Genomic DNA, 22903 nt, shown 5'->3' on the forward strand with positions numbered 1-22903 from the left:
TTACTGTTGCATAATGTAGGCTATGGCTGCTATTATATGTAATTCATATAGGCTACCTAATAGTATATGATTTTTAGAGGCATCTATCTAGATGCCTCTAAAAATCATATTATAGCCAATCGAACACAACTAATAAAGGCATTCATATTACAGCACGGTTATAATGACACACAACCAACGCCAAACAGTGGTCAACGAACGGTCTTTATTAGTGTTTTGAGCTGTCCAGGCAGAATTGCAGCAATGGTCTTAGGGAGCCGTTGATATCTGACATCACCGTGTACAAGTCAGCCTTTTATTTATCCCATAACACGCGTTGTGTCTTCTTGGTTCGACAGCGCCTCAGTGAATAATCTCTCGTGGAGTTTCTCAGAGTTCCGCTCGGGTCAGTCCATTATTTCACATCCCAAGGGGGGTGTTTCATGACCATATATGGATAATCATGCACGAGCATTGACGGTAGAACAAAGTGGTATTTATCAACACGGGGGAGCATAGGACCTGTGTACGCACGGTTGATGAATCCCAATATTTCCGTGCGTACACTCATTCTAAATTCTGTGCTTACGTGTGGAAATAGAACATTTTCTACGTCCACGTTGATGAATGAGGGCCCTGGTCTCGGAGCTCCTGTACAGCAGCCGCAGCCGCACCTAGCTGTAGGCTGTGGTCGTTGGTTAATTCAATCTGGACCGCCAACGCTGTTCTGACCCTGTCTGTGTCGGCTGAGGTCGTCATGGTCGGGTCGTAATGTTAGGGTTTGAACCGACCTCAATCGCACGGCACAGACAGGAAGTTCAGAGTTAGCCAAATACTAGGGTGTATTTATTTACAGAGTCACAAAAGGGGTAAAGTAACAATTATGAAACAACAAGGGAGACTGCCATCGGCAGAGTTCTCTGCGGCTCTGCAGATCCTCCTGGTGATAGCGGTGGGGAATCGGTATTTGACGTTGTAGCGGCTCTGCAGATACTCCCAGCTTTAACTCGAGGTGGAAAACGGAGAGAGAGAGAGGTATCAATAACAGTCCAACGAAACACAGAGGCAGTGTGGTTCCCTCCTCCCTTAGCTGTGTCCAGAACCAATGAACAGTAACAATCTTCAGTGTTCTCCACAACACACAAGTTAGCTGAGTTTAGTGCAAACAGAAATGATATCTTCAGTGTCTCTTCAAAACACACACTTCAACTGAGTCCAGTGCAAGCAAAAATGATAATCTTCGGTGTTCGTCACACACACAGACAGAATAATCCAGAGGGGTTTGGTTCCAACTCACCCAAGCACAAGCGCGTAAAGCGGGTAAACGAGGCGCAGCTCCAAACGGGGAACAAGGTTCTCATCAGCGGATCTCCACAGAAAGTCCTGGAGGGAAAGAAGACGAGGCACAGCAACGGGGAAAAAGCAGGCAAAAGCAGTTGTATTCCAAAACGACCCGACATCGATTGAAGGGAAGTCCCAGTATAAAAAAACTATGACAGGTGCGCGCTGGAATTGATACTTGCTCCAAAAGCGTGTGGAGGGGAATGCACCAATCAACACAGCACCTTAAAGGAGCGGAGCGTGTGGCGGGGAATGCATCAATCAACACAGTACCTTAAAGGAGCGGAGCGTGTGGCGGGGAATGAACCAATCCTCACAACTCCCACTTCTACATTACAACAATAACTGTGAACCGGACTTGCATTGCTGCACTATACACTATTCCATCCATTGCAAGCCAACGCTGTTCTGACCCTGTCTGTGTCGGCTGAGGTCGTCATGGTCGGGTCGTAATGTTAGGGTTTGAACCGACCTCAATCGCACGGCACAGACAGGAAGTTCAGAGTTAGCCAAATACTAGGGTGTATTTATTTACAGAGTCACAAAAGGGGTAAAGTAACAATTATGAAACAACAAGGGAGACTGCCATCGGCAGAGTTCTCTGCGGCTCTGCAGATCCTCCTGGTGATAGCGGTGGGGAATCGGTATTTGACGTTGTAGCGGCTCTGCAGATACTCCCAGCTTTAACTCGAGGTGGAAAACGGAGAGAGAGAGAGGTATCAATAACAGTCCAACGAAACACAGAGGCAGTGTGGTTCCCTCCTCCCTTAGCTGTGTCCAGAACCAATGAACAGTAACAATCTTCAGTGTTCTCCACAACACACAAGTTAGCTGAGTTTAGTGCAAACAGAAATGATATCTTCAGTGTCTCTTCAAAACACACACTTCAACTGAGTCCAGTGCAAGCAAAAATGATAATCTTCGGTGTTCGTCACACACACAGACAGAATAATCCAGAGGGGTTTGGTTCCAACTCACCCAAGCACAAGCGCGTAAAGCGGGTAAACGAGGCGCAGCTCCAAACGGGGAACAAGGTTCTCATCAGCGGATCTCCACAGAAAGTCCTGGAGGGAAAGAAGACGAGGCACAGCAACGGGGAAAAAGCAGGCAAAAGCAGTTGTATTCCAAAACGACCCGACATCGATTGAAGGGAAGTCCCAGTATAAAAAAACTATGACAGGTGCGCGCTGGAATTGATACTTGCTCCAAAAGCGTGTGGAGGGGAATGCACCAATCAACACAGCACCTTAAAGGAGCGGAGCGTGTGGCGGGGAATGCATCAATCAACACAGTACCTTAAAGGAGCGGAGCGTGTGGCGGGGAATGAACCAATCCTCACAACTCCCACTTCTACATTACAACAATAACTGTGAACCGGACTTGCATTGCTGCACTATACACTATTCCATCCATTGCAAGCCAACGCCCCCCCCCCCCCTCCATCCATTAGCTCAACTGGACACTGTACTATTTATTTGCACTAGCACTATTGCACTTGGGACATTGATGTTATATTATTATTATTGAGGACATTGGGACTTTGATATTATATTATTATTATTGATATTATTATTTTGCACATCCATTCTTTGTGGATCTAGCCCTATGTTGACAATAAAAAAGAAAACGAAATAACACGAGCCTTATATCCTTAGATGCTGGAACTAACTTCAGAGTTGAAAAAATGCACTCACAAAAAACAAGTTGTAATAGCCATTAAAGGACCATACCAGTTTTTTTGACATGCGGTTTAGTCATTCTTGCCGTGTCAACCTTTTACCGTTACTGAATAATCTTTTAAAAATATTCTGCCAATTCAATATTGCCATGAGTTTCCTGAAAATGTGTCTTAAACACCACATAAACCAATGAAAGTCACTTAATCTGAGTAAAATGTCATGCTAACATCTGAGGTGCAATTATCTTCCTGAAAAGTTATAGTTTATTCCCCTGAAAAGTTGCTCTATTATGCCTTAATCCCGCCAAAGAAAAAAAAAAGAAGAAAAGGAATTGTTACAATATATCACAATGGCAAAACTTCTCAGAAAACAAGTGACACATAAGATGTTAGCTTGGTATTTTAGTAATGTGGTGACTTTCTTCACTTTATGTGTTGTTTAGGACATATTTTCATATACACTGGAAGCCAATGGCTTTGGTGAACCGGCAGAAAATAACTACAAAATATTTCAGTAAAAGATTCTGAAAAAGGGCGCCTTGACTTTTGTATTGAGGCAAGAATGACTTATTTTTTCTGAGTGCTGACATTTGTCTACTCTAAAATGATCAAATCCAATTATAGAGTGATATGTACTTTCATAGAGACAGTAGAGGTTGTGTACTTTAAAGAGTAACTTTGGATAGCCCATAGCCCTGTTTCCTATATCACTCGTGTTGTCAAAGAGTCAAGTTGTTTCTCAGTAAAGCTGTGTTTCATACTGGCCACCCACTCACTCAACTAACCGCCTCGGACAGTCCTTCATACCAGCGGCCATCAGGCTCCACAACAGGGGGCAGCGACTGCTGCCAGACATTGACCTAGGACTAATAGGAACCCAAGGAGGACAATAACACTACCTTAGGCATACTGAACCTTATGTGGATACTGTGATACTGTGAATAATGTATATTTCAGTGGATACTGTGATACTGTGAACAATGTATATTTCAGTAGATAGTAAATTATAACACTACCTTATGCATACTGCACCTTATGTGACACTGTGAATTTTGTGAATATATTTTTCAGTTAGTTAGATAGTAAATTATATTGACCTATTTGTTTACACTGCTTGTGTTGTTTTTACTACCTGTACCCCCCCCCCCCTTCCCCCATGCTGCTATGATGCCTGAATTTCCCCAAGGGGATCAATAAAGGAATATCTTATCTTCAGGGCCGCCTGGGAGAAATGCGAGGCCCTGTGCGAGATTTAAACGCGAGCCCCCCCCCCCCCCCCCCCCCCCCCCCAAAGGTAAAAAAAAAAAAAAAATTATATAATATATATATATTTTTTTTCATACAGTCAACATATTCGTAAATAATAGCGCTGCCCGAGGCTGGGCATGATACAGTCAACATATAGCAAGAGAGAGAGCGAGAGAGAGCTCCCGTTCTACAGTCAATATACAGTGTACAGAGAGAGAGACACATTGGAAAGAAATTGAAATGCTATTTGGCCCTAAACAGAGAGTACACAGTGGCAGAATACCTGAGCACTGTGACTGAAGATCCTTGACTAGGTACAGACCAGTGGCGGCTCGCCACTAGTGGGCGCAAGGGCGCCGACCCACCTGCTGGCCAGCTGCTGTTAAATCAGAGAAGAAGACAATAAAACTTTTTCGTTTTTGTGTTTTATAGCCCTATAAATAATATAAACATGTTTAAAATGAATACTATTTACTCATTTTAAGTATGTTTGTATTTCCAATGCACAATATAACGTTATTATCTAAATTAAAAAAACATCGTTTTCTTGAGCAGGAAGTGACGTTTTTTTAATTTTTTCGTATTTCTCGCCCGAGGGCTAGAAGCGATCGCGCTCTGAGTGCGCGTCACAGTTTGATCGCTGTCTCCGTCACAGCCAATCAGTGCATACGGCGTTGTGCGTTGAAATATGACTATTATGTTGGAATCCGAGCGCAATTTGAAGCGGTCTAGCCCAGCAGCGTGAACTTCCGTGAAGAATTTCCATAGCCGCATTTTCGTGGAGACGCTCTGATTGGCCGACGCGATGCCAGTTTTTTTTCCATAGCCGCATTTCTCGGGTTCTTGCTTAGAGAGAGAATGCGCCAGGTTTATTCAAGGACTGAGTATTTTCATTTCGATTTATAGTTAAGTTAGCTAAAGCTACCACCATGGAATTGGATAATTCTGTTAAATCCATCAAATCAACACCGTTTGAAAGACGGACAAATCATTGGCCGAATCCAATTTCTAGGTTATTATTCCTAGGTTGGTGATCGGTGGAGATAGTGTTGTTGTGAGAATGATGCAGGCAGCTGTTTGTCTTAGACGAGCGTACCGTGACTGCAAGTTCTTTAGACTGTTAAGCTTAGGCACTCTTTCAAAGTTGGTTATGGTTAGAGTTTGTCTTAGAGCATGGCGATAGAACGCCAGGTAGTTTGCAGGCTGTTCGAGGCGGAAATGGACAAAGACACATCTCTTCACTCACACAGCTTGTTGGCTAACAACAAGCTATATGGATGCGCACAATGGATGGACATCAACACAGGCTGGATGGACAATGCCATAGAGTGGATATACTTTATCAACAAGCCAACAACAAGGTAGATTAGCGATCTTAACTCTAGTTTAATACATGATACGTAACTCTCTCTCTCTCTCTCGCTCTCTCTCTCTCTCTCTCTCGCTATACACAGCTGTCTCCGCGAAATGCGGCTATGGAAAAAAGTATTGACTGTGCTTGCTGAGACGATAATAGGCTGGCGATTCAAAACGCGCTGCTGTGTTGTGAACCATAACATTTATTTAGCTGCTGCTGATGCATAATGAATGAATGGTGAGTTGTTTAAAATGACAACATACATGTGTTAATTATTTGATTTGATTGATCCGAGAGACAGAGAGAGATTGCTCCAGAGCATCTCAGAGCATTACATTTTCAACTCGACCTATTAACGTGAACTGCGACCCACAAGGCACCAGCGGCAGCGGCCGCCACTGGTACAGACTCAGCGAGCACAGACTCAGCGAGCACAGCCTAGCCATCGAGAAAGGCCGCCATAGGCAGACTGTGTGTGTTAGAAAGAGAGAGAGAGAGAGCATGTGTGTTAGAGAGAGAGAGCATGTATGAGAGAGATAAGCAAAGATGACCCCCTAAAGGATATTCAACTTTTAATGAAAGAACAAAACAGAAGGAAAAGATAACTTCACAAAGGCAACATGAATATACATAGATCCAAAAGGACAAAGATCAACACTTAAATCCAAAGAGAAGAGGGTCTATACCAGAGAAAACAAAGCAGCAAGGAGCCAATGGCCGACAGCTAAAGGCTAGCCAGGTAGGCTACTGACACCAGGCCACACACAGCTTTGGCCAACGGCCCAACGCTACCCAAGCTACACAAACGACCAAGACAATGAATTCACACACAGCACATGTCGTATCTCCAAATGTTGTGAAGTAACATATGTTTTGCCTGGAAAAAAACATCGTTATTAACAAAACATTCGGGAGGGGAAGGAAGGAAGAGTGGGGTAATGTCATGATTTTCATTAATCTTACCTGCACCAAGGAACGCAGGGCGAAAGGCCGCAACACAGGTCTCCACGTTGACGAAAGGCCTCTCGCTGGCGGGACAAAAATAACCCCCTGCTATTCTCACGGCTAATGTCAATGGTCGTAGCACAAGCTAACAGCTAACTCAAGGCTAACTGATAGCATCAAACGAACGTTCCCAGCCGAGCGCAGCCGGCAGCTAACGTCGTAGCTAAACAGCTAACTGGCTAACAGTTAGCTCAACCAGGCTATCGCTAACCATTAGCTAACGCAGAAGCAAGCTACAGATACAGCCGGGAAAAGTCCAGGAACAGCTGTTTGCCTGACGTTATGACGTCGTTTGGCATGATTAATGTTAACAATGACCAGCGGGGGCGCTCTCATACAGCTGGTGACAACTGCTCGACGCGCCGGCTTTTTGTTCATTCATTGGAGGAGCTCCGCGCTGGACTAAGCTCGAGTTCCATTCAATTCCATTACAGCTGGTGACTTCATTCATAGGATGCTACAACATCCTACAGTATGTCTACAGACTGCATGAATGAATGTTGCTGAATTAAAGAATGAATAAGTTAAACGTGTCAATTCAGCAGTCAAAGTGTATATATTAAAATGTGTCAAATCTAACTTCATTAGATGGCCGACGTACGGCTCTCTTGTCCATTCATTTCATCAAAAGAAAGCGTTAGTGTAATGCTTCTTGGTAACAATAAGTTTGTGTACGCAATGTTGCTGAATAAAATAATTAAACCGTTAAGACCTGTCGAATTAGCAGTCAATGTGTATATTTTGTGTAGTGCCAGGTGGGCTCTCTTTATAATGGATATATTTTGTCTAGTACCGTGGTCTAGTGGTTTAAGGTAATTCCTTTCAACCTGACGCCCCGGGTTCGAATCCCAGCGGGTCTAATATATATATTTTTTTTTTATTATTTATAAAATGAAATTGGCCGCAACGATGTGCATAATACAATAGTAATAATATATAATAAGAATCCAACCAATAGAGCGACATTGTGCAATAAACAAGTAAACAAAGTAGGGCATATTTTACAGTAGGGCACTTTGAAACAACCAATCACGTTGCGCGATAGCACGAGCGATGAACAGTCAGGAAGTAATGTTACAGCTGAGTTCACTCATTCCGAACGGCGAAATGTAAAATGCTACCCAGGATTGTTGCGTTTCGTTATAAAAACTATGCGGTGATAAACAAAAAACGAATCGCAGTATGCAAAACGTGCGGTTCGAGGATCACAGATGTACTATGGTGACAGATAAGGGGGGGGGACCCTGATGTAAACAAGACGAAAGTCTTTCTCTGGTCTGCAATGTACAGTGTTGTTTGTACAGTTGTACAGTGTCCGCCACCCACCCCTCCTACCCAACCCCCCCCCCCCCCACTCCTACCCAACCCCCCCAAACCCCCCCCCCACTCCTAACCAACCCCCCCCCCCCACCCACCTCCAATGTACAGTCCCCCCCCACCCCCACCTACCCAATCCAATGTACAGTTTCCATGCCTAATGTATATACTCTTTTCTTTCTGGACTCTTTTTGTATCACAAACAGTACTGTAATTGCAAATCTGGTATGTCATAAATGTATAGATGGAGCAGTACTGTCTATCTGTATGTCATGTATGTCATATATGTTACGATGAATTGAAAATGGGGGACCCTGATGTAAACAAGACGAAAGTCTTTCTCTGGTCTGCATCCCCTTAACAATTGTATGTATTGAGCTGTACTGTACTGTACCCATTCTGCAATCTGTTAATAAAGTTTTCATTCATTCATTCATTCATTCATCCCCTTAACAATTGTGTGTATTGAGCTGTACTGTATTGTACCCATTCTGCAATCTGTTAATACAGTTTTCAATTAATGTCAAGACGTCCTCTCCATAAAAAAAACGATTGAATTAATATTAATATTATTCCCCAGTATGACACAATAAACACAGAATGAATGCCCCCCCCCCATAAAAACATACTGCCAAATTACTTCCACCCTCATCTCCAAAACAGTTGGCGTGAACAAATAATACTAGAGACAGAATGAGTTTTGCTTCTTTTTTTGGTTTTTCTTTTAATCAGTGAATTATATTCCCATCCATATCCCCAACTTTGTGATTTTTACATACTGATCAGACGGAGGCAGAATAGCCTGCACATACATCAATGCATCTCTTGTAAGATATGAATTGCGGCATACATTTTCCCAAACATGGTGCTGTTGGCGTCAAGCACAGGAGGTGAGGGGTGGATTGTCACCACCTGTTTAGCTAGGGCAGAGCGCATGTAGAGGGCATAGAAGAACCAGACGAGGCTGAAGATGCACAGGCCGATGGAGATGTTGATGAACACTTTGCCCATGTCAACCTTCTTCTTCTTCTCCTTGCGGTGCCGCTATATATATCAACAACAATCATTCACAAATAATAGACCGGAACAGGAATGGAAAGGAAACGTCAGTGACGTCACATACTGGATTTACTACATCGCCCTCTGTAGAACACAAATGAGCAAGGGCGCACATAATAATAATAATATATTTAACACCCCCACTCGAACATAGCTTATTGTGGTACAAAACAAAAATATATATATATATATATATATTCTCCCTCTTTGGCCTTCAATACAAAATAAACAACAACAACAAAAAAAACATATTGGCACATCCATGCTTTTCTTTCACTCTAACTAAGTGCCAAACAAATACTGAGCAAACTTCTTCAGTTGTAGCTTAGTGGCTGGTTTTGTCATCACATCAGCAATCATGTTGTCAGTAGGACAATATTCCAAACATATCCTCCCACTATTCACAGTTTCTCTTATGAAGTGATATTTTATATCAATATGTTTACATCTTTGCCTGTTTACAGGATTCCTGGCTAGTGCAATAGCTCCTTGGTTATCATCATAAACCTTGGTTTGTGCATACTGACATCCATCAATACCCTTGAGTAGCTGTTGCAAATACATACACTCCTGTATGGCTGATGCTAAGGCCATGTATCCTGCCTCGCAGGTAGAAAGTGCAACTGTTGGTTGTCTAGCCTGTGTAGGTGTGACATTGGATTGGCAACCCCCACACACACCATTGAAATGCTAATTGTTTGGGGACCCTGATGTAAACAAGCAATGCAAAGTAGAACTGTAATATGTACTTTCTCAGTCAGTGCTAAATGCAGTCCTCTTATGCAGCATCACTTTTCACATCAAAACAAAAGTAGAACTGTAATGTGGACTCAGTCAGTCACACTTATTTAACATGATCAAATAATTATTATAATATTTTTTACTTCACTTTGAAATATTATGCTCTTTTTTGTAAGTTGACTGGTTTGCACACCAATAATACAGTGCAATAATAGAATAGTAGAATAGATAGTAAAATTATGCAATAGAATGGCCAGAGTAAAATAGTGCTACAGTACAATCAACAGCGGGGTGTATTAGAAGGCTATGGTGAAGAGGTACGTTTTTAGCTTATTTCTGAAAATATTAAGAGATCTAGCTTCCCTAATGTCCATAGTGTGTTCCATAACTTTGGTGCATAGTTAGCAAAGGCTGCATCACTGATTTTCTATAGACTGTGACTCGGAACCTTCAATAGTAGATGATCGCAATGTTTATACTTTGTATATAAGGAGGAGGACCTTGAAATCAATTCTAAATGTTACCGATGATTACTGATGTAAACAGGGGGAACCTGATGTAAACAAGATGAAAGTCTTTCTCTGGTTTGCATCCCCTTAACAATTGTATGTATAATTGTATGTAATTGTATGTATAACATCTGCCAATTTTTTTTATAGTTTTTGATTCGCAGCGGGATCCGGAAGCGCCACTGAACCGTGAGTCGAATCAGTGAATCGGTTCATTGCCGTGAGCGTGTATCGAATCGCTCACTCACTGAAATGATCCGTTGGGCACATCACTGACTGTTGCCTTTGACACACCTCTGATGTGGGAGATGAGGTCAAAGGACATGTCGTGACGCAGTTTGACAAGGGTGATAAATAGCTGATCTATGGGTGAGATTATGGTGCTCCTTGTCTTCTCTGTGTGCAAGAAAGAAAACAAGTGCTGAAGCACTGGCCAGGTAACACCTGTCATCATCTTGCATTTGGTGTCGTTGCTGTCCACAGATGAAGCGGTCAAGGAGCTTGACTCGACCTTGGTTCTCTGTTGGTCACCATCCTCCTTGGCTGCATCACTCTCCTTTTTTCACGCCGCTCATGGCGACTGATGTTTGTTGACGTAGATGGTGTAGACTGTGATGTTGAAGGGAATACAGATGGTATGTAGTCTGGGTGTGTTTGCTCCTGAATGAATGAATGAAAACGTTATTAACAGATTGCAGAATGGGTACAATACAGTACGGCTCAATACACACAATTGTTAAGGGGATGCAGACCAGAGAAAGACTTTCGTCTTGTTTACATCAGGGTCCATTATATATCCCTTATATGAACCTCCACTAGCAATCGACAGGTTTTAACTGGTTAATTATTTTATTCAGCAGCATTGCTTTAGACATATGGTATGGTATTTATTTTAGACAACAAAACATATACAGATCGTTATACAGTATACTGTGTAGGACGTTGTAGCGTCCGTCTAATGACTTTGCACCTCCTGGCGGCATAAAATAGAACAGCATCCTGGGTTCCTAATTCATTTCAACGACGTGATATAACCGTGCGCACGTCGCGGCAAAGCACCCAGGAATACTAAAAGCTTCATCTGTATGCGGCTACATACAGGTGCTGACACCAGGCCACACACCGTTAGCTACTAGTAGTACTACAACAGCTAGTCGGCCAGTTTAGCTCCAGAGAGAGAGAGAGAGAGAGAGAGAGATGTCCACAGCGGGAATACAATAGAGTTAATAGAATAGGTTAAAAACTCACCAAACGTCCAAGAGGATGGAGACAACCGCATGGAGTTGACGAAGTTCATCTGCCAAACGACCATCCTCTTCATCTTGGCTGTATGCGCTGTCTCTAGGTTAGCTAACGCTAGTTAGCCTTTAGCTAAGCTAGCTACTAGCCGACATCATCATGGCTATACCATGACAAGGCTCCGGCCATTTGTCCCGCCAGCGAGAGGCCTTTCGTCAACGTTCCTTGGTGACCGACCGACTGATAATGACCGACCTCTTTCTTCGTCTTGGCTGGCATAACTAAGCATAATAGTCAAAAGCTGCACGCGCGAAATAGTCAAACGCAGCTGACTCACGCCGGCGTACTACACATGATGTAACTTCATGTAAGTAACCACTCCCTTCGTTGAAACCAATAGTATGTCTGCTGCAGAGCCCCAGAGGCTGAGCTCCAATAGTGAGTATGTCTGCAGACCCAGGAACAAGTCAGACACATTCTACAAACGTGTCTAATGTGAAATATATAAGCATATAAGCAAAACTAGATTTTAGGTCTGTGATGAAAAAGGGCCTTGCGGGAAGGGGGGCCTCAAAAAAAAAAATTTAAAATAAAAAAATAATAATAAAAAAAAATAATAAAAATAATTTTTTTTTTTTTTTTTTTTTTTGCGAGGCCCCCCTTCCCGCGAGGCCCTGTGCGACCGCACTGCTCGCACACCCCCTGAGGCGGCCCTGCTTATCTTATCTTCTCCTTAGTTAGCCACAAAACTAATGTTAAGTTAATGGGGCCACTGTAAAAAGCACTTAAACAAACTTTCAAAAGCATACTGCTTTGCTTTGTGTGCACCATGTGGAGCAGGTTCCAGAGTTATTTCAGTCCAATCACCTCAAACTGAACCTAAGCAAAACGGAGCTGCTTCACCTGCCGGTCGAATCCTCCCCGCTGACCGTTCGATCACAGTGGAGAACGTAGCCGTGGCTCTGTCCCCAGCCACCAACAACCTCTGAGGCTGCGGTTACACTAATGGCCAGTTTTCGTTTCGTTGTCAGGGTCAGTATCGCTTTTCAGAACGCAACGTAATGGCAGGCAAGTTAGACATTGTTTTTGCCTCCTGAGCACAGTGATGTATATACATGTAGTACAATGCCAAAGCAGTAGGTGGCAGTAGGTGGCGATGTAGTTCAAACATGAAGGCAATTTTCAACCAATCAGAAAAGTTGAATGTGCCAATACACTTCCTGCAAAAAATCAACAATCTACCATCTTTAAATGCCTCGCGTGAGCAATTCTCCACTTGCACAACCTAAAAGTAGGCACTTCCGGCTGACTTCCGGTTGCCAATGGTACTTCCTGTCCCATCCAAATACATTGGTTTTAGCTACTTTTCTCCCCTTATTTAAACAACTTTGTCGTCACAGAGAGGCAATGAAACGTTTGTATTATTATAGTATAGAATGTATTTAATAAGCAAACGTTTGTCAGCAGGGTTTTTGAGCTGTATTTCATGTAAAAACGTTCACTGTTAGTTTACTTGCTCACGCTAATTAAGGCTATTGCTGGCTAACAGAAGCTAGCGCAAGAAACGACGCCGCAAAGTATTGTTTATAGTGCATTTCTTGCCACCTTATAGCATTTGTACATTTGTATGACAGTCTATAATGCTCCCGTGAGGTTTTTCCGGACGTTTTGGTAATGATTTTCACTATAAAATCATATTTCTAAATGACAGGAAGTTGATAAACTGTCCGGAATAGCTTTGAGCTAACTATCTTTGCCGATGCATTGCAAGAAACGACGCCGCAAAGTATTGTTTATAGTGCATTTCTTGCCACCTTATAGCATTTGTACATTTGTATGACAGTCTATAATGCTCCTGTGAGGTTTTTCCAGACGTTTTGGTAATGATTTTCACTATAAAATCATATTTCTAAATGACAGGAAGTTGATGAAAACTGTCCGGAATAGCTTTGAGCTAACTATCTTTGCCGATGCATTGCAAGAAACGACGCCGCAAAGTATTGTTTATAGTGCATTTCTTGCCACCTTATAGCATTTGTACATTTGTATGACAGTCTATAATGCTCCCGTGAGGTTTTTCCGGACGTTTTGGTAATGATTTTCACTATAAAATCATATTTCTAAATGACAGGAAGTTGATAAACTGTCCGGAATAGCTTTGAGCTAACGATCTTTGCCGATGCATTCCATTCTAAACGTAACGTTAGTTGTTCAAAACATTACCCGTCTATATAATTTGTTCCTCAACGTTATATAGACGGGTAATGTTTTGTAAACTAACTGCAGCCTGCTACAGTTAGAAGCTAACGTTAGCCAGCAAGCTGCAGCTTGCTACAGTTAGAAGCTAACGTTAGCCAGCAAGCTGCAGCTTGCTACAGTTAGAAGCTAACGTTAGCCAGCAAGCTGCAGCCTGCTACAGTTAGAAGCTAACGTTAGCCAGCAAGCTGCAGCCTGCTACAGTTAGAAGCTAATGTTGAGGAACAAATTATATAGACGGGTAATGTTTTGAACAACTAACGTTACGTTTAGAATGGAATGCATCGGCAAAGATCGTTAGCTCAAAGCTATTCCGGACAGTTTTCATCAACTTCCTGTCATTTAGAAATATGATTTTATAGTGAAAATCATTACCAAAACGTCCGGAAAAACCTCACGGGAGCATTATAGACTGTCATACAAATGTACAAATGCTATAAGGTGGCAAGAAATGCACTATAAACAATACTTTGCGGCGTCGTTTCTTGCGCTAGCTTCTGTTAGCCAGCAATAGCCTTAATTAGCGTGAGCAAGTAAACTAACAGTGAACATTTTTACATGAAATACAGCCCAAAAACCCTGCTGACAAACGTTTGCTTATTAAATACATTCTATACTATAATAATACAAACGTTTCATTGCCTCTCTGTGACGACAAAGTTGTTTAAATAAGGGGAGAAAAGTAGCTAAAACCAATGTATTTGGATGGGACAGGAAGTACCATTGGCAACCGGAAGTCAGCCGGAAGTGCCTACTTTCAGGTTGTGCAAGTGGAGAATTTAGCCAACGTAGCATTTATTTTTCAGCAAAGAAAGTGCAATAAACAAAACGGATACATTCACTGTGTGTTCTGCCTCATTTGTTGATGAAACAAAACTACCATCAACACAATTGACCACCAAGAGCGGAGTTTGGTCTCACAAAAAGATCGTTGCCGATGTTTGTTAGCTTACGTGCTAACGTGATTGGGATATGCCAGTATAACAGTATAGCATTGTGGCTAGCAGCTTGGTAACGTTAATGCTAGCAGAATGAATGGATGTAAACTTTATTTAACAGATTGCAGAATGGGTACAATACAATACGGCTCAAGTCAATACAAACATTTATTTTTTATTTTTTTTATCTTTTCCCCCCCCCTCCTTTTTCCGATTTTCTCCCATCACACTGTTAGTCGTTATGCCAATTCCCAACCCCCTTCCTGGTTGTTGCGCACTCCCCCCTACTGTTGGTCCGGGAGGCCGGAGACTGTCACATGCTTTCCTCCGACGCATGTGCAGCCAGCCGGCAGCCAGCCTGGCAGCGCAGATTCTCACCGGGAGAGTGTAACGTGTGGAAGGTCACACTACCTCCCTCCAGATCCTACCCTCGCTGTGCAGGCGCCCCAACCGAACTGTAGGGGTCGCTGTCCACAACGCCCAGGACCCACCCATCAGCTTTACCACCCCTAACACTGCCAATTGTGTTAGTATGAACGACCAGCCAAGCTGATAGCAACGCCGAGAGCTGGACTCGAACCCAGCGTCTCCAGCGTTGATGGCGAGCGCCTTGCCCACTACACCACCTAGCCGCCAATACAAACAATTGTTAAGGGAATGCAGACTGTTGTAGCTTGGACTGGGCTCCTTATAACAATAACTTGACAACACATGGTAGCCGCAGCTACTTGGGAGAGCTCTGCTGTAAACACTGGAAATAACCGCGCGGGTCTCTACTGCGCATGGGCGTTGAGCAACAACGGCTCCGTATCTGGCTTACGCAGATTACATGGCACCATTTTGGCGAGTATCCAATACGGAAACACTTTTTCAGCGTTGCCAGTAGGACAACGCGTTTTCCTGCCAAAACGGCGTTTCTTTTTAACTTGGACAGCAAACGTAATCATTCAGCAACAAAAACATTGCTGTATTCACCAGTGTAACCATGGCCTTAGATGACAGAAAGGCAGCCTTTGAAGAAAGGTAAAACTAATTTGGTCATCTGGAAACATAATTGCCATAATCGAGCAGCCATACTACATTGTATGCTGACATAAGACTAAATGCATATTGAGTTATACGTATAATCTAACTGTCTATCAGTTGTTCTGCTTTGTACTGTATGTACTAAGTGAGTTGTACTGTGGAACTCAAGGTGTTGACATACCTTCACACCACTGTCACCAAGACACATTCCTCTACAGTAATTTAGTTATTATGTTGTGATGCATGTGTTTCTGTCAAATGTCCCTGACTTCAGATGTGTGTGTGTATGTGTGTGTGTGTGTGTGTGTGTGTGTGTGTGTGTGTGTGTGTGTACCGTATCTGGGGCTTGTTTCTGGTGATGACCTGCAGGTCATGGGTATGTGATTTTAACATGTGTTTGTGTTTTTAATGTATGTGTGTTTGCATGTAAACGGTTGGGGGTGGATAGTGTATAGTTGTTTTTCATCATATATGTGTGTGTGTGTGTGAGGGGGGGGGGTGCTCGTGCACACACATTCACCTTCCCCAAGGTCTGTGTTTTGTCCATGCATGCGTGTGCGTGTGTGTGTGTGTGTGTGTGTGCGTGTGGTTGTGTGTGTGTGTGTGTGTGTGTGTGTGTGTGTGTGTGTAGTGGCCTCGCTCCATCTGTGGCACTCAGGGGGATTACAGCCAATCTGTCTGTCTGCTCAAAGTGCTGACAGACCAGCACCAGATTAACACGCACGCACGCACGCACGCACGCACGCACGCACGCACGCACACACACACACACACACACACACACACACACACACACACACACACACACACACAGCTCAGGCTGGGGGTGGTGGAGGGGTAGAAACAGCGGGATGGGGGTGGAGACGGCAGACCCCCAGATTAACACCCAACTGGTATTGAATAATGGTGAGGAGGTGGTTGTATTAGCCTAGGTAAGGGGTGAGGAGGTGGTGGTATTAGGTAAGGGGTGAGGAGGTGGTGGTATTAGGTAAGGGGTGAGGAGGTGGTTGTATTAGGTAAGGGTGAGGATGTGGTGGTATTAGGTAAGTATTGGTAGGGAAATCGTAGCAGAATGGGATGGATGGATGGATGGATGGATGGATGGATGGATGGATGGATTGGATGGATGGATTAATACTGTAGATGGGTGGATGGATATGTGGATGGGTGGATGGGTGGATGAGTGGGTGGGTGGATGGATGGATGGATGGTACATTGCAACAAACATCTGATACTGATCATACTGATAGATTCCAGGGTACAAGTCCTTTCAGAGTTAAATAAGGACATCCGTTTTTAAATGCTAAGCATTCATTGTGACATTAATAGGTGAACTGCAACATCTTCATGATTCACCTCTCAAGTGTTGTCGTCATTTAAAGGGGACATGCATTGCTATTCCTTGCACTATTTGGGCAACTTTACACAATTCCTGTGAGTCTATGGAAGACATCTGTAAGGTTTATTTAAAACAAAAATCATTGTTTTATATTTCTAATGGAGTACTCAAAAGCATAATATTTCAGCCTGTTATTGGATGGGCTCCGCCCATAAGCGCTTTCAGTGACAGTCACCCACACAGCGTGATACATACGAGAGAGAGAGAGAGAGAGAACGAGCAAGCGAGAGAGAGAGAGAGAGAGGGAAGAGAGAGAGAGAGAGAGAGAGAGAGAGAGAGAGAGAGAGAGAGAGAGAGAGAGAGGGGGAGAGGGAGAGAGAGAGGAGAGATGCGTCCCCGACACACGCAGTCAAGTTTGTGTGTAATGCTCCGATGAGGGAGAGAGAGAGAGGAGAGATGTGTCCCCGACACATACAAGTTTGTGTATGTGTGTGTGTGTCCCCGACGAGCGAGAGAGATGGCGCACACACATTTACACACACTTCTGCAGTCCCTCCCGCCGTCCCTCTTTCTCTCTCTTTCTCTCTCTCTCTCTCTCTCTCTCTCTCTCTCTCTCTCTCTCTCTCTCTCTCTCTCTCTCTCTCTCTCTCTCCTCGTTCGTTCTCTGCCTGTCAAACCCCGTTTGAGGAAGTGTCGGGTTACACTATGCCTACGTCCCCGACACACACGCAGTCAAGTTTGTGTGTGTGTGTGTGTGTGTCCCCGACGAGGGAGATAGATGGCGTACACACATTTACACACACTTCTGCTCTCCAGTCCCTCCCACCGTCCCTCTCTCTCTCTCTCTCTCTCTCTCTCTCTCTCTCTCTCTCTCGCTCGTTCTCTGCCTGTCAAACCCCGTTTGAGGAAGTGTCGGGTTACAATGCGGTCTCTGGTCTCTGCACTATAATGGTTGATGTGGGCGGTGGAGGTGAGTACAACCAGGGGCGGAGCTATGCAAATCAATGCTATATTAACGTCATGGAAACCGTCAAATCAGAACAGTTTAGTTGAGTGAGGGAGGATCTCGTGAACTCGAGACTAGACTTAACCCCCAACTGCTCCAGTGGAGTTGCTCAGTGGCCAATGGTGTCAGACTGGTTGTACTGGGCAGCTCCCAGGTGTGAATGGAACTGTGTGAATGTGAAGCAGGGCATAGGTGAAAAAGAGCATCTGTGCTCAGCGCACCTACCCTGGGTAAAATAAAGGTTAAGACCCATTGATACTAGCCTGTATTACTATAAAACGATGTTAAACACAGAAAAAAGGCATTAATAATGCATGTCCCCTTTAAACCCTTTAAAACCAGCTCAGAAATAGTTTGCATGGGTTAAACTGGTGTTCAATGTCTGAAGTGCCATGCCTGTGAACTGCCACTAGGGGCAGATTGGTGTCTGTGAGTGAGTGAGTGAGTGAGTGAGTGAGTGAGTGAGTGAGTGAGTGAGTGAGTGACATTACCAGTGTATGAAGTGCCTTGCAAAAAAAAAAAAAATCTGCCTATTTTTATTTTTACTATTCCATGGTTACCCCATTGAGGGCTAAAGCCAACTGTAGTGCCCAAAAAACACGACTTTGAAAATGTACAAGATAATATTGAGGTGGAATCAACCACTATGATGCCTTATGATGGAAAAATATGGCCTATAGGTTGAACCAGAATTATGTTTTAGCAGCACAAGGCATAGTTAATGTACACATTAGCTTGTGGATCGTATGAGAATTTGTGTGATGGAGATACAGTAATGGGGAAGAGGTCATACAAGGGGGAGGGGTAGAGACAGAGGGCGGGGGTGGGGGGTGAGAGAGGCCCATGTTTAACACACAATTAAACTACTAATATTGAACTGGCTGGCTGGGACAATCTGGACTGGGGGTGGGGGTGGGGTGACAGAAGGCAGCAACGAAGCAGGGGGGTTAAAGAAAGGACAGAGGGAGCAAGGGTGGAGGAGAGAGGGGGGTCAGAGAGGTAGAGAGGTCCTGTGAGGCTCAGTGGGCTGAGCCTGACATGGTACTACAACACCACACTGTGCCCAGACCCATAATCAGCCCAAGTGTGGTACTACAGCCCTGACATGGTACTACAACACCACACTGTGCCCAGACCCATAAACAGCCCAAGTGTGTTGGTGACTGACTGACTAGTCTGGAGGAGTTTAGGGTGGTTTGCCTCAGCTAAGAAAGGGGGGGAAGGGGTGTTGTCTCCAATGGGTGATTCAGTGTCACTGGTGGATCAGCTCTGGAGAGAAGCTAGTTAAGTTGTGCCTGACTATGCCTGTGTCTACCTGGTTCTCCATCCTGAATAATCATTAGCAGTCTGAATAGCAACATGATCATAATGGTTACATGAAAAACATGTGATTTTTCCACAATGGTATATTTTGCCACTAGAGGTTCCACTCCCTGTGCAGGTCAACGGTTAGAGCAAGGCACTAATGCTGCCAGGGTTAGGGGTTCCATTCCCTGTGTAGGTCAATGGGTAGAGCACTGCAATAACACAGCCAGGGTTAGGGGTCCTATTCCCTGTAGCTCAACAGGTAGAGCACGGCATTAATGCTGCCAGGGTTAGGGGTTCCATTCCCTGTGCAGGTCAACGGGTAAAGCATGGCACTATTGTTGCCAGGGTTGTCTAAAGAGAAGCCGCCATCTTGATACTAACAGATTAACAAGACCATTTACATTTTACATTTACATTTAGTCATTTAGCTGACGCTTTTATCCAAAGCGACTTACAAGTTCTGTACGACAAGCCATCAGGAAGGGCACAACTCTATCAGCTGAGCAACAATGTTCATCAAAGTGTTGAGTGCTACAGTGTAGGTTAGTTTATTAGGACAAGTGCATGACAGTACGGTTAGTTAGGGTTAGATTTTTTTTATTGTTTTTTTTTTTAATTCAGATAATGGTTGAAGAAGTGCGTCTTTAGTCGACGGCGAAAGATTGGACGTGATTCGGCTGTCCTAACTGGGGTGGGTAGTTCATTCCACCATTGTGGGGCAAGGACTGAGAATAGGCGACTTCTCTTTGATGACCCTCCCGGAGCTTGGATAGGAGTAGGTCTGAGGCGGCCAGAAGATGCAGAGCGTAGGGGTCTTGAGGGTGTGTAGTTAGAGACCATTGACCGGAGGTAGGCGGGAGCGGTTCCCTTTGCCGCACGGTATGCTAGGTCGAGGGCCTTGAAGCGGATTCGTGCAGCAATGGGGAGCCAGTGCAGGTCCCTAAGAAGTGGGGTGACATGGGCCGACTTCGGTAGGTTTGAGATCAGGCGGGCCGCTGCGTTCTGAATGAGTTGAAGAGGCTTAGTGGCAGTGGCCGGGAGGCCAGCGAGCAGTGCATTGCAGTAGTCGAGGCGGGAGATGACTGTTGATTGGACGAGGAGTTGGGTGGCTTCTTGATTGGGGAGTCTATCTGTCATACATATCATTGTTTTTCTTTCATATTTTAAGTCACTGTTAAATTACTGACAACATATAATGGTTAATTTGATTAAAAAGGACAATGTTGTCATCCTGTGGTTTCTGCCACACAGGTGCAAGGCAGCAGGAGGTTGGTGGGGACAGTGAGATGGACTGGGATGGACACAAGTAAACTATAAAAGAAGGTCATCACATCAGAATACCAGCGTTCTATGCTCTGCTTGGTACCAGCCAGACTTTGGTGCCAATTATATTGAAGCCTGTATTAAAATTCAAAATATACAAGCTTTCTGAGGAAATATACATCAACCAATATATCAAACGTTAGCTAGTTAACAATGCAACAAATTGCCAATGATTCTGACATCCAAGGTAATAACCTGTTTAAATTAGGATGGATGGGGGGTGAAGGTGGATTAACCTTATTGAGCCAACAGGCTACAACCTGGTATCATAAAGATAATGATACCAGGCAGGAGAGCAAAACTACAAACCCCAATGTCCTATTCTTCATCTTTATTTGTAAGGTATCCATCACTGTGTTAGTAACCTCCATGAGCATCATCACAGTGTTAGTAACATCCAGTAACATCATCACAGTGTTAGTAACATCCAGTAACATCACCACAGTGTTAGCAACAAAGGTTATCCTATAACCCTAGTTACATGAGTTCTTGTGAGCATTCTGCTCTGCTGGACCATCTCATCAATACTTATTGTATCACTGAAAGCTTTTGCCACATGCACCTTCATTTGCCCGGCCATGCCCATTTACGGTTATGTACATAAGCAAGGAGCGTGGCCGTACTCTTCCTTCCCGAGTCTTGACCTTCATTCGGAAGACAGTCAGGGGTCCTCAGCGTGTGAGAGCAGAATGCTCACAAGAACTCATGTAACTAGGGTTATAGGATAACCTTCGTTACATTTCGTTCTTGTTCCCGTTCTGCTCTGCTGGACACAGGAGCGGAGCAGGACGCGAAGAGCCCGCTGAGTACCCGCTGAGGTCCCCTTTGCAACCATCAGAACACTGGGGAGGGTCCGGGCCCCCCCACCCTTCCTAGTGAGGGGTGCGGGACAGGACAGGACACTGACTGTGCGAAAAAAGGTAACGGCACCTAAAAAACGCACAAGGTGAGTAGACCGCAGGAAAAAAGGACCTGCGTCTACCCCACCGTGCATCCCGCTCGCTACAAGGGAAACGTACGCGAAGCATATGTTCGTGTTACCGCTCCCACACCTCGTGGGGTCGGGGTCGTTGAACCCTGACTCTGCCCGCGAGGCGTCTCGTGGGGTCAGGGTTCCGAACTTAGCAGCGGGGCGCAGAGGAGGTCCCAGCCTTCCGCTGGGTCCGGGAGCTAGGACCTGACCAAAGGGACCCGGTGAGGTCAACGAGGCCGTGGCATCGAGACCTCTCCAGGCGTTTACTCGTGACACCACCGGGGGCGTCCGGTACGCCGTGTACAATGTCATAATCTCATGGGGTCATAATCTCGCGGGGTTGGGGTCCCGAACCCCGACTCCGCCAGTGAACTGACTCTGCCACGAACCCTCACTCTGCCAGCAAACCTGTATCTCGCGGGTCGGGGTTTAGAGAAAGAGTTTGACACAATTGGCAGACGTCATAACCATGCAGGGGCATACTCTCGTGGGGTCGGGGTGTCGAACCCGGACTCTGCCAGTGAGCGGACTCTGCCACCGGCATACCGGGGAGACAACCACCCCAAAACAGAAGGTTGCTCCCTTAACCCAGGCCGACAGGTTCTTTAGGAAGAGCATGGCTCGACCTTTGCCTGGAGGACCGTGAACTACACAGGAGCGCTTAGAGCGGCTGACTGCTAAAAAATAGTACCTCGATGGCCCTCCCGCCAAGCGGGGGGGGAGAAGCCCCTGTGGCGTCCAGTCCGCCCTGGCATTTCCCCCGAAAACGCACAGGGCTCTTCGGGCTGACAGAATATATTGTACGAGCAGAGCTCGCCTGTGACCCGGTGGAACACCAGTGTTGGACTGATCTGGTCCGGCGCGACCAGGAAGAGTCCCGGGTCCCAAACGCTGCCGCACCTCTTCAAAAAAAACGGCGGGGGAGGTACACGTTTTGATCAAAAACCACAGGAGGCGCCACCGAGACGGACTGTAAAAGAACAGCTCACGGTGGCCCACCCATCGGGCGTGAAGCCCCCCTGTGATGCTTGATCTGCCCCGTCATTTCCCCCTGGAAATGCAGCGAGCCTTCGAGCTGGCAGATACATTTTCACAAGCAGCGCTCGCCTGGCGTTCGGCAGAGGTAAACTCCCTCCTGGCTGACCGCATAAATGCCGTTCAGACAGACCAGGGTGCGCCGGTCCCTAAGATGGCCATTTCAAATAAATATTTGAAAAATTCCCGGGACCAGGCGCTGACATCGGTCCCTTAGGACCATGCC

General features: G+C 44.9%; 1 protein-coding gene across 1 annotated transcript in view; it reads right to left on the minus strand.

Moving 5' to 3' along the window:
* The window catches only part of LOC311223509 (uncharacterized protein), a gene marked incomplete at its 5' end in the record, with an annotated part of 47221 nt that extends 25267 nt beyond the window's left edge, over positions 1 to 21954 (minus strand). The window contains one exon of the mRNA XM_084308293.1: positions 21722 to 21954. Coding sequence (XP_084164419.1) covers positions 21722 to 21954 — 233 coding nt within the window. The remainder of the gene's footprint in view (positions 1 to 21721) is intronic.
* Positions 21955 to 22903: the final 949 nt, after the last annotated feature.

The sequence above is a fragment of the Notolepis coatsorum genome (genome assembly GCF_963971535.1).
Source record: "Notolepis coatsorum genome assembly, chromosome: 1".
NCBI lineage: Eukaryota > Metazoa > Chordata > Actinopteri > Aulopiformes > Paralepididae > Notolepis > Notolepis coatsorum.